Raw genomic sequence first — 15,859 nt, forward strand, 5'->3', positions numbered from 1 at the left:
AGCATTGTAGCATTAGTCAGATTTCTCCTGGGCTTAATTTTCTAAACTTTTTACTGCTGACATAATTTAGACTCATTGTCAGTTAATAGAAGCTAATGTGGTGTATGCAATGTACAATTATTTCTAAGTATTTGTTTTCTACATGATTTATCAAGTTTTCTTTGTGCTTGTTTGAGCTTGAAGAGTTTTTCCTGACTTATTTTTTAACCTTATTTTTACCACGCAGTTTATATTTGCAATATTTGATATCATAGTTCTATATTGTACACAGGTGGATAGATTTCTCAAAAAAACATTTCTCTTCTCGCCTGAAGTACTTATTCAAGAAATGCCTTGAGTAGGAAATGTATTAAGTACGTTCTGAGTAACGGATGTTGTCATCAAATGAAAAAACAGAATTTTATGTGCAAATTCTGATATTTTATTGACTATAATGAAAAAAAACATACATAAAATATAACAAATTCAGACAGAAAAAACACCTCTCCAGTTAATTTTTTAAAATTAAAATATGTGAAACTAATACTTAGTTAGTAATGTGTATATATGTTAAAGTAAAGACGATATATAGTGTTTACTGTATTCTTTTGATCTCAAAATGGCTCAAAAGCCTCAACAGATACAAAATAACAATAGAACAACAAGGCTGGTGTATAAACAAGAGGTCTCACTTCAATATAAATTGTAGTTTTGTGTCAGGTCCATGTTTTGGTGAAAACATTTTGTTTTTACCCACTATTGGGTAGAGGATCCACAAATTGTACTCATAGCAATTTTAGTCATAGTAATATTGCTCATGTAAAAGTATGGTTTAGTGAAATTACTCCTACAGAAATTTTTTCCAAAAAGTTACTCATGTAAGTGTAACTAGTCACTATTACCCTCCTCCTGTTGGACACTTGGTGATTCCTTTGTGAAGATATTCTTTCATTATTACTCTAATTAAATATTCCAGCCTGTAAATTATCTTAGCAGTTTGAGTTAATCGTTAGCTAATTTTTTTTACGTGGTTTAACATGCCGGTGAATCATCACATATGGTGTACATTTGAGTTTTATTTTCTTATTTTATTCTGTGTTTTATACTATGACGGTTGGTGTAAATCATGTGTCAAACTCGAGGCCCGTGGCCCAAATCCGGCCCGCCGTAGCTTTTTATGTGGCCCACTAAGTTCTAGACTAAATTAAGTGTGCTTAAATATTATGTTATCAATCAAATAAATGCAGTTTTTGTCTGTTTACTGCCAAATTATATCAATCAGTCCCTCCAGTTTCTTGAGAATTATTGTGTAAATTCACGCTACTAATTTCTCTAAAAACTTGTCCAACTTTCTTACTTGTATTGAACAACTGCTTCAGCCTTAATTGATGTCAGATTATAGTCCATGAAGTAATAAAAAGTCACATTTACCGTCATAAATACGTCCAAATATCACAAATATTTCCCAATTAGTTCCAAAATTACCAAATAACACATAGATTTATATTGCAAAACAATCACAAAAAGAATCACAAAATCCTGGAAGGACTGAAGAGATGGTCAATATTATTTAATTTTAAGAATTAGTTGATATTTTAACTGTTTGTGAACAGGTTTTATCAATACATTCTGGCTCTACTGGCCCTTTAAGAGCATGAATGATCTGGATTTGGCCCAAAACAAAAATGAGTTTGACACTCCTGGTGTACATTGTGAAGCATTTTGGTTGATTGCTTTTATTTTTAAATGTGCTACACAGATAAAATGACCTTGACATTTTTAGACCTGGATAAATTTGCTTTCACATGAGTCTTTATTGCTAAAATACATATTTTTATTTTACTTTGACAAGCTAGAAACAGTTTATTGGGGGGGTTTTTGTATATAAAACACCTTTAGCACATTATCATATGCTTCCCCCTATTAGAGGGACTCCAAAATGGAGGATATTTATTTTAACATGACATCAAATGTGCACCGCTGCCTAGATGCAGAGTGGGTCAGTTTACCCACTGGCTCGTCTTACCCCACTCTCCCCTGCATTGTTTTACTGATCACTTGATAAAAATGCTTTCTCTCTTATTCAAGATTGCTGCTCTCTGATCTTAATGCCTCTTTCCTGTGTAAAAATGAAGCTGTAATTTCACTCTGGAAGCTTTAAGGAAACCTCCAAAAATTGTATGTGTTTGCAAGCAGAGAAGGAAATGGACCCAATTACCCACCAGCTTGGCAGGCAGTTTGAGCTACATGCACATTAATTTCACATTAACATCGCACTCGCTCTATTTCTTCACCGAGATCACAATTTAGGCACAGAAACACTTTGGTGTTTCTTTTTCTAATTTTAAATTACAACCTCGTCACTCTGTCACAACAGCTTTTTATTATTATTTTGTTTTGCTACCGTTGTTTGCAAAAATACAAACTGTAGAGCCATTTGTGCCTCAGCACCAGGGCTCCTTTTTCCAATTAAAGGTAAACTGACAGAAGGATGTCGCACAAAGGAGAAACAGACGGTTCACTAAATATTAGAGACTAGACAAGAATACTGAACAGCTTTTTTAGCTTGTGCTAATAAGAACTAGGAAGTTGAATATATCAGATCGTCTGTGAGAAACATGGTGATTATTGAACCATGTTTTATCACAGAAACCAGCAACATTTAGACCCATGCTGAGATGTTCAGTTGTCTTTAAATACTGAGAAATTTCTTGTTTATTGTGTCATGCATTCAAATTAATTGCTAATGTTATCAGCTGGCACGTGTTGCGAGATGGCAAACATTTTCATAAAGTCTGATAAATGATGAGCTGTTACATTGGTTGTCACTGCAAATGTGACATTGTAATAGAAATTGTAAATTAGTTTACGCTGTAATTTATCAGATAAATTTTTTAAAAAGTTGTGGTTTCAAAACAAAGTTGTTAGTGTCAGATCATCAAAAAGATTTTACGATTTATGCTTGATCTCAACCACAAACTGCCTCTTCCATCACAATCTTGCAGACTCTCTGCGAATATTTCCAAATTATGCGTCTCTCTGCAGTGATCATTGATTTGCCGTCTCGTGTTGCAGGCATCGCTCTGGAGAAGGTGTTCGACTACAGCGAGTACTGGGAGGTCACCAGAGGCCTGTACGCTCCCTTCGACTGCACCGCCACCATGAAGTCGGGCAACGCCGACGTCTACGAGAACGAGATACCTGGAGGACAGTACACCAACCTGCACTTCCAGGTTGGTGTCCTTTCATGTCGTCAACTTGACACAGATTGATTTTTATTTTCAATATAAAAGCAAATCGAATTTTATGTCATTCCTCTTTTTTTGCAGAGAACGGTTCAGTTACAAGTATTAGTTCAATTTAGCATCACATTTCATAATGCTGGTACTTTTGTAAGCTTTTGGGAATAGACATTTTGTGTTTTACATGCAATGAATTTTAGAAACTGTTTTCTCTCTCGGCTGGAGAGAAGTTGGATTTTCTGTGATTCTTTATTTGAAAAGGAATCTCTGTTCTGACTCATTTTGCTGGATGTTTTTTTCTTCCTCACATTGAATTTGGAACCAAGTAACAAGAAAAAAAAATTCCATTTATTTTTTAGTCACTGATTGATTCTGAGTACAATTAAAGATTTTTTAAAGATATTTCTTCCCAAAATTTGTGGAAAGTAGAAAACTGTGCAATGCAAAAAAGTATATAAAAAATCCAACCAAATCTTGACAGTCAATCAAGTTTATGTCTTGCACATTTCAGCAACAATCCAGTTCAAAGTTCTTTAGATTATGAAACATAAACTCATCTTCCAGTCAATAATTACAAGATGATCAAGTCTCACATTGACTGTTTTTTCTTGGTGTGTCAGGTTTTCATCTTTTAATATTCAATTCGAATTGAAAATACTTTATTGATCTCAAAGGGAAATTAAATGACTGAGTCAGAGCTTCCAGAGAAGGAGCCGTCATGAGGCTCGATCAGCCAATCAGAGGCAGATTTGAGAAATGTGTATATGATGCACAGCCGAGGAAAATCTGAAAGGATTATCTTTTTCTTTTAAATCATTGTAGCTAAAACTTAGAGATGCATCAATAAATCAACTGGCTGATAATTTATTCCCAATTTCCTTAGTTCTGGGAGAATAACTGATCTTATGTCGTTATCTTTAGCACTTTTGCAGATTAATTAATTAAGTTTGTATGAACCAAAATGTGATTTGGCAGGTCAGTGTTTTTAAAGATCGATGATCAGCTAGCGCACGTGTCAAACTCGAGGCCCAGGGGCCAAATCTGGGTCGCCGTTGCTTTTTATCTGGCCCTCTAAACTCCAAATTGCATTAATTAGCCCCTCCAGTTTTTCACAAACTTGCAAAATTCACACAAAATTAATAGATTGACTCATTTGTTTTCTGATTTTTACAGCAAATGTTTCTCAAAAGTTGGTCAAAAACCTTGAGTTTTTGACTTGATGTCAAGTCATCGTCCGTGACCGATGTGGCGAGTAATAAAAAGTCACATTTAGCAAATATTGTAAAAAAAATTCCTTACAAATATTTCTAAATTGGCTACAAAAATCTTGGCAATCATTTTGATTGCAAAAAAACAAAAACACACAAATATTCATGAAATCCTGGATGAACTGATCGCAGAGAAAAGATGTTCAATATTATTTAATTTTAATAAACACTTATAGAATGCTGAAACAAACAGCTACTGATTGATATTTTAACAATTTAATGGGTTTGATCAATAGATTCTGGCACAACCGGCCCTTTAAGAACATTCTGATTTTTGCAACAGTCCAAAATGAAAATGAGTTTGACGCCCCATGGCTAGTGCGTCCCTAATAAACTTATCTTGTCTGTCCAAATTATTTCAAGGACTGTTATTGGCATCTATACTAAAGTCGATCCTTTATGTATGCAGCCACAGGACCATGGAAACATTTCTAAGATTCTGGGAAGCCATCTCTGTTGCATAACAGGTTGTTTTGACTAAACGTACAGAGATTGACCAAATAATTTCCAGCAGATTACTTTGGTTTTTACCCTGTTATTCCACATTCCCAGTTAGATAATTTAAAGTTATTTCCTAGAGCTGTATACTTAACAAAATAAATAGATAAACAAAAACATACCCGCCTCAGGAAGCAAAAATACGCTGTTGCAAATCACATGTAACAATAGTGTGTGTGCTGATCTTTAAGGCTTCTGAAGATCAGCAATTTGAAGCTACTGACTGGGCAAACATTACTTGACTTTCGTCCTTTAGAAAGGAAGGTAATAAAAGGTTTGTATGTACTGCTCATCCCTGCTGTGGTCTGTTTCATTGCAGGCTCATAGTATGGGGCTCGGAAATAAGTTCAAGGAGGTGAAGAAGGCTTACGCTGAAGCAAACAAACTACTCGGAGACCTCATTAAGGTGAGACGGAAACACAAAAATCCAGGCAACAGCAACCAAACTGCAAACACGTATGTAATGATCCTGGTTTGGGCGTGCAGCTTTGATGGAGAGCTTGGCACTATTCATCCAAAAATAGAAAAATCCTGTTTACAATTTTCAGATTGTACCCTAAATGCAAGGCACAGTGAGGCAAACAGGTCTGAATCCTCCCACAACTGTAAGTCAAGCAGACTTTGCGTTTATAGCAATAAATGCAAAATACACAATTTCATCTGCATAGACAAATATTACTGTGGTGTGTGTTTAATATTCTTCCTCCGGCAACTGTCACATTTACTGAGTCTAATGAACAACACCTCTTGCTCTACTTGCATAACAATGTTGTGCAAGTTTACTCCTCACTAGTTTGATCTAAAACAGATGAAAGAGGATTTTATTTGAATAAACGTATCTATTAGTGCAGCAGAGTTGGATTTTTTAAATTAAACATAAGAAGATGAAGTACTGCAGGTTCTGTGATGGGGGTAATAGCTTTAGATCCAAAATATATGAATTATAAGGATATTCGGTAACATTTTATTTGATGGGGCGTGCATAAGACTGACATGACACTGTCATAAACATGACATCTGTTATGAACATGGAGGAGCCTGTATGAAAGTCTGAGTGTTATCATGAAGTGTCATTTGGTAAATAATGACACTTTTAATGAAAAGTTGCTCTAAAAGTTGCATTAAAAGTCCAGTAAAAGTGCCAACTTTGCATTAAAGTGTCATTAAACAAAACTTGATTTTGCAATTTAACGGTTTGAAATTGGGCCTCTGTCTCTTTAAAAAGCTCCTGCTCTTTCCAGCACTCCTCCTTCACACCAAGGCTCCTCCATTAAGGAGTTTGGACTTAGAAGAAGTTCCTAATCACCCTACGTTTTCTCACCAATGTTGTTGCTATGAGGCTAATTTCAACACAGATGAACCAGCAGCAATCTTTTCTGATGGACTGTGTTATCTCTGATGCGACCACAATGGATTAAAGAAGGATTTGCTTCACTTCTGTCTTTTAAAGCGACCATTTTGCTCGTCTAACTCAGTCAGAAATCAGCTGCTCTGTCTTCATTAACACGTTCCCCTGAGCTAACCATCACATCACTAACACGATGCTTGTAGGTCGCTTTATGCCTGAGCTAAAACTGAGTGAAAATTAGATTTTTTACACCTAATTTTCATTCTTTTTGTTTAGTGAGCAGTCATTAATTGCGTTTAATCTAACAACGCCTCAGTGCAGCCAGGACTGCAGTTATTGCACTTTTATCCATCCTCTCATTTATAGTTGGAGCCTCGTTTCAGGCCGGTTCATGATGTCTACCTCCAGTCCACAGTTTGATCTCTTAAAGGAAACTTTAATTGCTATCATGTGGAGAAACGTTATTATCCATTCAACAGTTTGATTTGCACCCAGAATTTACCTCCTGCCTGCCTTTCTGTTTCTCATTATCTTTCATTAAACCCTTTGTTTTCCCTCATTATTTACCATCCTCATAATAGATTCATTCCTCTTTTATTGTGTTCACACTCTAATTGTTTTCCTCTTCTCTCTTTATCAAACCTTTCTGGTCTCTGGTCTCTCATTTTGTTGCAAATGTTTATTCCTCAGTCAGCTCTATATCTATTTATCTACCTCCTTGTCTCCTCTGTTTTTTAGATTCATGCCTCCGTTTTCCTCTCTACTTTCCATTTCTGTTTTGCTCATCAATTCTCTCCCCAACTTCCCCACTCTCTCTCCATGTTCTCTATCAATTCAATTAAGACTCTGTGGGCTTCACTGCACAAGCCAATGTTGGCTCCGTGTGCCTACGGGTGCTGCGCTGCTCTCTGCTGCACCCTGTTAGCTTGACAATGCCTGTGTCTCTCTCCCTGTCATTTTGTCTATAACGGTGAAGGAGTGTGCTTACGAGATGTAGACGTAAAGAGGACAGACCACATAATGTGCTGGCAGTATGCAGACCGTCCCCTGCATACCCTTTAAGGCAGAAAGCTCTCAAACTCAAAGCTATGTCTGAAGTCTGCAGCTGCGGCTGAAGGATTGTGCTCGCCAAAGAACTTCATTTGCACAACTTTTCATTTGAAGAACAATGAAACGCAAACGAAGCTCCTTTTGAGAGGTTTTAATCATCACTGAGGTATTTGCATAAAAGTAATTTGTTTCAAAAAGACTCTTTAGGTTTAAATCTTTTTTGAAGCAGCAGAACATCCACACCCATTCAGGCCTGATGCAACTTGAGCATTTTTTGTTTCCTAAAATTGGTGCCTTTATAGCAATGAATGGAGGTCAAGGCATATATACAGTATATATATATATATATATATATATATACAGTATATCTAAAGAGAGATATCATCACGGCCTTTACTTCATCATCACTGGCTTTCCACACTAATGACCCAGAATTGCTAGCAGAAATCGTTTATGTCTTGACATTGAAAAGATTTTGACACTTGTGTGTCTTTTTCAAGATGTTAAGTCCCCAAATTTTGTAACTGTACAGTTTGCTACATGAGATGACTTGCATACACGTTTAATGGCTCTTGGATTTGATTTTATATGTTTATGTGAAAGGAAACTGAGTGGCTTCATCTAAATGTTTTGTTTCCAGACAAAAATACAGAACTGCTGTCGTGTAACTTTGAAGTCAAAAGACAACATGACTAGTGGAGGTGATGATGGCATAAATTAAATGTTTAGCATCTTCCCACCATAAAACATTACTACTAAAATTTAAGGTAGATTTTCACCAATTTTTGTATAAATTGGTTGTATTTTCTTGTAATGCAATTAAAATCTTATCAAGACTGCTTATCAGTCTTGATAAAGACTGCAGAGCCGCTGTAATAAATGCATCAGTAAAATACATTTTTCTGACTCTTAAAATGTGAATAATTGTTCTTTGGGATCTTTTGTATAACAGACAAACCATAAAGACAGATTTAGTGACATTAGCTGAACTAAAAGCTTAAATCATTGGCAATGTGGCTCAGTTATGATCATTTTAATTAAAAAAAGACAGATTTATAGAACCACCGGAGGCTCTCCACTACAAACAGCAGAATATCTCCTGATCTCATGGTTACACACACAAACGTCACCCATTGTCCAACTTAATGTGCAGAACTGATCGCTCTCAGATCAATGGACGCCCTCAGGAGCATAAACCCGGCGTTTCATGCCTCCAGCCTCCACACCATCATCCTCAGAGTTGGTGCAAACTTCTCCCCTCCCATTTAGAAACTGTGCATCAAGCCTCTGTTGTTGCTAATTGGTCCCAAACTACTGAACATGCAAACTGCATGGCTGCTGCATCATTAACTGGATGGATTCAGTCCGATGTAAAACGTCTGTGACTGAACTGATCAAAGCCCCTTTAATGCTGGTAGAGGCTGAAGGTATTTTTACTCCTGTTCTAATTAAATCATAAGGATTTATGTTGAACTGGAACATAAACGATTCAACTCAGCTGGACACACATGAAATTTATAGCTTGTGTGACTCCTGCATTTTTGTTCATATCCAATCACAAAGATGTCACAACATCCATAACTTCATATTTTTAGGAAAGAATGAACAACAGTTTGAGGGTAAACATCACCTGCTGCTAAAAATAGTTTCATTAAAGAGAACAACTGTCTGATAGTAACCTGAAATTGTTTTATCCATCCATCCGTCCTGTTACAGATTAGTAGTGATCTTTAGTAGTTATTGTTTAAAAAGCGATGAACTCATCCAGTTTGTTGTTTCAAACCAGCTGAATCTGTAACAACCTGCCCAGAGTGAGGCTGCAGTATAAATGCCTCTTTGCCAGAGGATAATTGTAACAACTGATCTTTTTTCTGCTCTTTTGCTGCTTGATATCGTTTTTGCTTGAAGGTGCATTCGCTGAACAGCAGGAATATCAAGCTGAACTCACCTGCACAGATACCCAGCGGTGCAGTTTTAACAATATAATTTCTGACAGAGCTAATGATGCTGCACCATTCAGTGAATTACAGGAGGAAGGGTGCCATTAATTGGCATTGACTTGTCTATTTGGAGGTTTTCCAGCTCTCCTAAAGCCTTGGCCCTGTTTATTTTCTCTTCTCAAACTTCTGCTGCACTTCTTTTTTCACCAACCCTTCCTTCCTCCTCTCGGCTTTGCTGAAGCCGTCGCCGTCTGAGCTTGATGTGACTTGTGTATATTTTTGTACGGCTGCTCTGTCTTTTTCGTTCGCCTCAGTGTTTCTGCCACTTTCCTTTTGCAATTACAGGCACGTATTCACTCACCTGCACTCTCTCGAACACGCAGTCTGTTACACTTGGAGGTGGAGCACGTCTTGTATTGCCTGTGGGGCTGTAGATGTCGACGGCTCCTGTCTTTTTGCTGCTTTCTTTCTTAATCTGTCCATCCCTTTATGTCTCCTTCTCACTCTTGCTGCAAATCCCCACCATCTCTCTCCTCTTTCATTTAGTTTTATCTCCTCCCTCATCAATTGCTCCCATCTTCTCTCATTTCGATTAGACTTCCTTTATGTATCTCTAATCTTTCTATCATTCCTGCTCTCCTCCTCTGAGCCTCTTATTATCACTCCTCTCTCCTTCCTCCTCCTCCTGACAGGTACCATCCTTCACTCCACTCCCGGCTTGGCTGGCTTGCATTATTGTCTGTGTGTTTTATTTGCCTCTCGACCCTCACACACCAGCAGATGCACGCTCGCCGTTCTGAGTGATATAATCCTTTTCCCATTAGGGGAGCCCGGGTTTGGATAGAGTTGCATTTCAAAGCAAATGTGAGCAAAGCACACCGACACAGAATGCAGAGGCATACAAGCACACACAATATCGCCGCCATTCTTCCACACACAGACGCAATCGGTCTGCCTGTCCTGCTGCAGCTACAGCTTTGTAATTTCGCAGATGTGGAGTCATGCATGTCCACTTACTGAGAAATGTGGGTTATAGACGGACGCAGAAGAGTTGGGACGCTTTAAATGGACAGCTAAGTTCTTATCAAGAGGTTTTATCAGTTAGCTGCAATAATCAATTGATCACATGACGTATTAAAATGATGATTAATATTTTTGGGAGAGAAAAATTTTGTCTAGAGAGAAATCATAGTCCGTTTTTTATGGTTTTGGTTGTCAGTAGGGTTTCTTTTTATTTTATTAACAACAAATAAATGCAATTTTTGTTTAAAATAAAATAACAATTTTATTTAATAAAATTATAAAATACATAAAAAATGGATTAGATTTTTTTTCCCGAAAATTTGTTTTCAAAATACATTTTTGATTTATTTGGGAAATTTTAAATATCTTCCTCAACCAGTGAGTGAATTTAAGTTTATTTAACTTTGAGAAAACAAACGTGCATTATTGTGTCTCAAAGCAACAATATTGTTGTTTATAACAGTAACTTTGGGGACAATTCATCATTCAGCTAAATTTATCGAGTTATGCGGAGTCCCTCTAAGTCACATGTCAAACTCAAGGCCCGGGGGCCAAATCTGGCCCGCCGTAGCTTTCTGTGGGGCCCTCTAGTCTCCAAATTACATCAATTAGTCCCTCCAGTTTTTCACACAAAATCAATAGATCCCCCAATTTTTATTTTTCAGATTTTTACAGCAAATTTCTCTCAAAATTGGTCAAAAGCTTTGGGTTTAAGTGACGGCTGCCTCGGCCTTACTCCCCTTACGATGTGAAGAAATGTTCAATATTATTTAATTTTAAGAAACACTTATTGAATGCTGAAACAAACAACTACTTATTAATATGTTAACAGTTTAATGGGGTTTATCAAGACATTCTGGCACAGCTGGCCCTTTAAGAACATTCAGATTTTTGATACGGCCCAAAATGAAAATGAGTTCAACGCCTGTGATCAGTGGTCATCATCCTGTCCACTACAGAAACCAGTCAGGGTGATACAGAAACATACATCAAGATAATCTAATTATTGCATCACAGTGTTTGTAGCCATAACTAATAACCAACATCCACCCCTGTAGGACCTTTGTAGGCAACAGTAACGAAGTATTTAAAGTGACTGCATCAAAAACAATTACAATATTTAAAAATGAGCTCAGATCTTGTTCATTTTTAGCCTTTTTCTTTCCAATTATTGTCCAAAAAGGGCTTCAGATATTTGACTTTATATTACCTGATGCTTTATAGGGTGGGCCTCAGGACCTGCAGGTGGCGTCTCAACAAATATTACTCTGATTGAAGTGAAAAGCTGTGAAACACAGGAGGTTTCTACAGCCTTCTGTAGGTTATATTTATATAATATCATCCCAGCAAACATCATTCACCCTTAGATTCCTCCAGAGCCACCATGAAGCTGAAAAACTGGTTTCAAATGAAATTCTTGTACACGAGCCCTCATGTTTGGGCCGCATAGGATCAGAAACATGTAATTGCCTCCTTTCTCAGACCCCAACATTTTTCTTCGAAGGCCATTATCTGCTCATAATTGTACTTAAAATAACTGGGATTGATGGTTTTGCTGGGTGCGACGTTATTGAGATCAGATGGAGTTGAGTTCTGCTGCTTTTTCTTTTAAACAAACTGTAGAATGTAGAACAAAATAAAAGCTTATAAAGAACATTTATTTCAGCTATCTCTCAAATTACAAAGGATTTTTAGAGGAAGTTTGGATATTTTTTACCTTTTTTCAAGAAAATATTTGAAGGTTCAGAGTTAATATATCTGATATTGCTCCCAGAAAGTCGGTGGTGTCTGGTTCATCAACAGTCTTGATGTCACTGTGGATCCAGGAATATTAAATATTTGGGCTGTGAAAAAGAAGACAGGAAACAAGAGAGGCTTGAATATTAAAGAGGAAAAAGTGACGAATCTGACATAAAATCAGAGAAATGATGATTAAAAATGCTTTGATCCACACTGAGGCTTCAGATCTGACCGACCTTGTAAAAACGCTGTTCACAATTTGTAAAATTTATTTTAAACATGAAAAACCAATTTCAACATGGCAGTGAAAGGAAAAAGGCAGACAAATGGTTCTGCTGTATTTTAAAGCAACTCTGAAATTAACTTTTGCTCAGCATTTCCACCAACATAATGGCCTCTCTAGGGGTTTTAAAAGCCCATTCAAATCACTTAAGCCTTCCTGCAAACAAAAGGGAGAGAAATCTATCATTATCTTTTCAAATGCCAGTCAAACTAAGCTGTAGGTTTTGTAGCAGCGAAGTACACTCTCCTCATTTATCAGGGAGTATTTCTTATTTGTATCATGCTTCAACAAGCACCTAAATCCCAGAAGATTGAGGAAATCCCTGAGGAGTTAGAACGCTTCAGGTTTCACTCAGGACGTCTTGTCAGCAGATGTCGTAGGAAACAGGTGTCGGCTTCAGGAAGTATTTCTCTGAATCCACACCTGCTCAGGCACTTTTTATTAGTTTTCTGCATGGCACAGAGTTTTCAGTTTAAAAGGTTTTCTTCGAATCTTTCTTATTACACTGATAAGTTGATGTTTTGGCTAAAAACTGGAGAACAGTGCGGAGGGTGCAGCCTGGTTGTTATAGATAAGTCGACCCTTTTTGCCCTTTTTGAAGCTCTGATTCCCCAGAGGAAAGAGTTTAGAGCAGCTTTGAATCTGCCTCTTACTTCATTATAACAGAAGAGCAATTTCTCCAGTCGATATTCCCATCAGTGTCTCGTTCTGCCAGCAAAGCGTCAGCTAATCAACATTGTGCAGCAGGAATTGTTGCCGTAATTATGGAACATAAAAAATATTGCTTGTGATTTTAATTCATCTTTCGTTTTCCGCTGCTTTATGTTCTGGTTTATTTTTAAACCCTGAGAAATTATTTTTCCCCTTTGAGTTTGAGTTTTGGTCACAAACTTTGATGGATTTTAATTTTACGTGATAAGCCAAAGGATATTTAATTTAAATCTGAAAGGTGTGGCATGCCTTTTCATTCAGTATAATCGTATTCAGTTGTGATTATAGCTGCAAACCTTTTGAATAGTGTCTCAAACTGGCCTCTGATGTTGACATTTGGCTTTCTTTTTTTTTTGCAAAGTAGCTCAGGTTCAGTCAGATTAGGTGGAGAACAACTCTGAACATTAATTTTGAAGTTTTAACATAGATTCCCCAGATCCTGACTTTGAATAGGACACCATTCTAACACATAAAAGTGCTTTAATCTAAACTGTTGCCATTTTGCTGTAAGTCTCTTTGTTCCAGAATTTCTGTATGTGCATTTAGCTACAACAATCTTTTTTTTTTAGGAAATGCATCCCCATAGCATAATGCTGCCACCACCACAATCTAAAGCAAGTAATGAGAGGTTCCTGAGATATAAAGCTCTCATATCAGTGAGATTATTAAGACAGCAAAAAGATGAATGTTCCCTTAGAAATGTTTAAACGATCAGTTGAGAGGTCGTTCTTCCCCTGGATGTTAATTTTATGTTATTTACCAGGAAACAGACAAACAACAGCGCCTCCTGTTGGCTTGAATCCACCCATAGATAATCGAATGTGTCTCTGTTTCATGTTCTGTCAGGTCTTTTACCTAGAACAGGCTGTTTAACACCAACGCTGATTTCTTTCTCCAGGTGACTCCGTCCTCCAAGATCGTTGGAGATCTGGCTCAGTTCATGGTGCAGAACAACCTGACCAGGGCGGAGGTGGAGGAGAGGGCGGATGAGCTGTCCTTCCCCCAGTCCGTGGTCGAGTTCCTGCAGGGACACGTCGGAATACCGCACGGTGGATTCCCCGAGCCCTTCAGATCCAAGGTACTGGAGTTGGGAATCAAACATCCATGGATGCTTCTGGTCATTTATTTCATTTGCATTTTATATTTATGAAGTTATCATTTCATCCTGAACGGCTTTGGGTAGAAAAAGCAGAAATCTGCTGCAGAATATTCTTTGACAACCAATTTTTAAGTGAATATCTACTATTTACATGTAATCTACAGGTACATTTTATTCATAAACTATCATCAAAACAATAATTTAGTTCATAAAGTTTAAATCAAACATGGTTTTAATATTTCTTTCTGTTTATGTTGCAAATGAAAACCCCAAATTTAAATATCATAGAAGACCAATAAAAGTTACTTAATACAGAGCTATCTAAATGTCTAAAGTAAAGGTAAACTTTTTCCCTCCACTAAGCTTTCAATTAATATCCACTGAAATGGCACATTGAAGAGCCAGCTTCAGTTTCAGTGACTTTATGTGGTTTAACCTCCTGCTGGAGGGAGTTGGTAATTATCTGCTGAACAACTGCTGAGTCAGCAGTTTTCCCACCATGAGTTAATAAAAATATATAACTTAAAAGTCTTGTTTTGGGAGGAAGCTGGAGTAACAAATTTAAAAATGATGTAAAGATGTTATGCTGCTAGCACTTAGCAACAGCTCAGAGGTGGAAGTGAGAGCATTACGCAACATAAATAATCACCCGGGGCAACACGGTGTGCTAAATAATAAAACATAATTTAGCGAAGCTTTGAGGCAGATAATTTTTTGAGTCATTGGAGGAATCGTTGCAGCCCTCAAATCTAACTGAACAAAACCAAAGTTGAATGAAAATGCTTGTCAGCTGTTGAACTTTAACACTTTTGCTCTTTCATGAGAAACGTCAACCTAAACGCATGTTTACAAACCTGTGCTCATGTATTGACATAAAAAAAAAAATCAAAACCAAAATTCTCCCAAAACGCTCTGCTTACATCTGACGGAGTCCTTCAGAGAAGATTGAGGATGGAAACAAAGCCCTGCTCTCTCTCTGCCTTCCTTTCATCCTCGCGTCTGTTCTCCTTCCTCCGCGTCAGCAATCAGCCAGGTAGAGCCTCGTGCTGCACGTCAGAGGCCGTCAGCCAGAAGCCCGTTTGGCAGCCTCGCAGAAGCTCGACACGTGAATGAAGAGAAATGTGTCACGCTGTTCCAAACTCCATCCAACAGATCTGAGGGAACTTGACATTTACAGAAAGAAAAATAGTGTTTTAGAAGAAGAAATCTGTTGGTTTGCCCACTTACACACTCACACACACACTGAGCTGTATGTAAAATATAAAATATCGGCTGAGAGACGATACCTGCTCTTTTTAAAGGTCAACTATTTTTTTCTGCTCTGAGGCTGCCAACAGTTTGAACACTTTTGCATCTCTGCAGAAACTGAAGGATTTTAATAATCTCTCCTGTCAGCTTCATGTCTGATTTCACTCTGATTTGTTGCTAAATTGCTGCATTATAGGCTTGTCTGTCCAGTTTCTGGTCAAGTCTTCCAGGTAATCGTTTCCCTGCGTTTTTGTTGCTTTTGTGAAACTAACTCCTGTCATCCTGCTGACCTTGGCATTTATTCCTCCCACTCCTCATTCTGGCTGGTAACAGGATCAAATGTTTGTCGTTTACTGTCCTTGGAGTCTACAGCCTGGACAGGACATGATTATCCACTTATACTCATCAGCATGAATGTTATCTTAACTCT

At 37.5% G+C, this 15,859-nt stretch overlaps 1 protein-coding gene across 1 annotated transcript in view; it reads left to right on the forward strand.

The window, feature by feature from the left end:
• pcxb (pyruvate carboxylase b) overlaps nt 1-15,859 on the forward strand; it is a 378,906-nt gene that overhangs the window by 339,711 nt on the left and 23,336 nt on the right. The window contains exons 20-22 of the mRNA XM_032584098.1: nt 3,055-3,212; nt 5,307-5,393; nt 13,981-14,160. Of these exons, the coding sequence (XP_032439989.1) occupies nt 3,055-3,212; nt 5,307-5,393; nt 13,981-14,160 (425 nt within the window). The remainder of the gene's footprint in view (nt 1-3,054; nt 3,213-5,306; nt 5,394-13,980; nt 14,161-15,859) is intronic.

Source organism: Xiphophorus hellerii, chromosome 14 (assembly GCF_003331165.1).
Source record: "Xiphophorus hellerii strain 12219 chromosome 14, Xiphophorus_hellerii-4.1, whole genome shotgun sequence".
Classification (NCBI taxonomy): domain Eukaryota; kingdom Metazoa; phylum Chordata; class Actinopteri; order Cyprinodontiformes; family Poeciliidae; genus Xiphophorus; species Xiphophorus hellerii.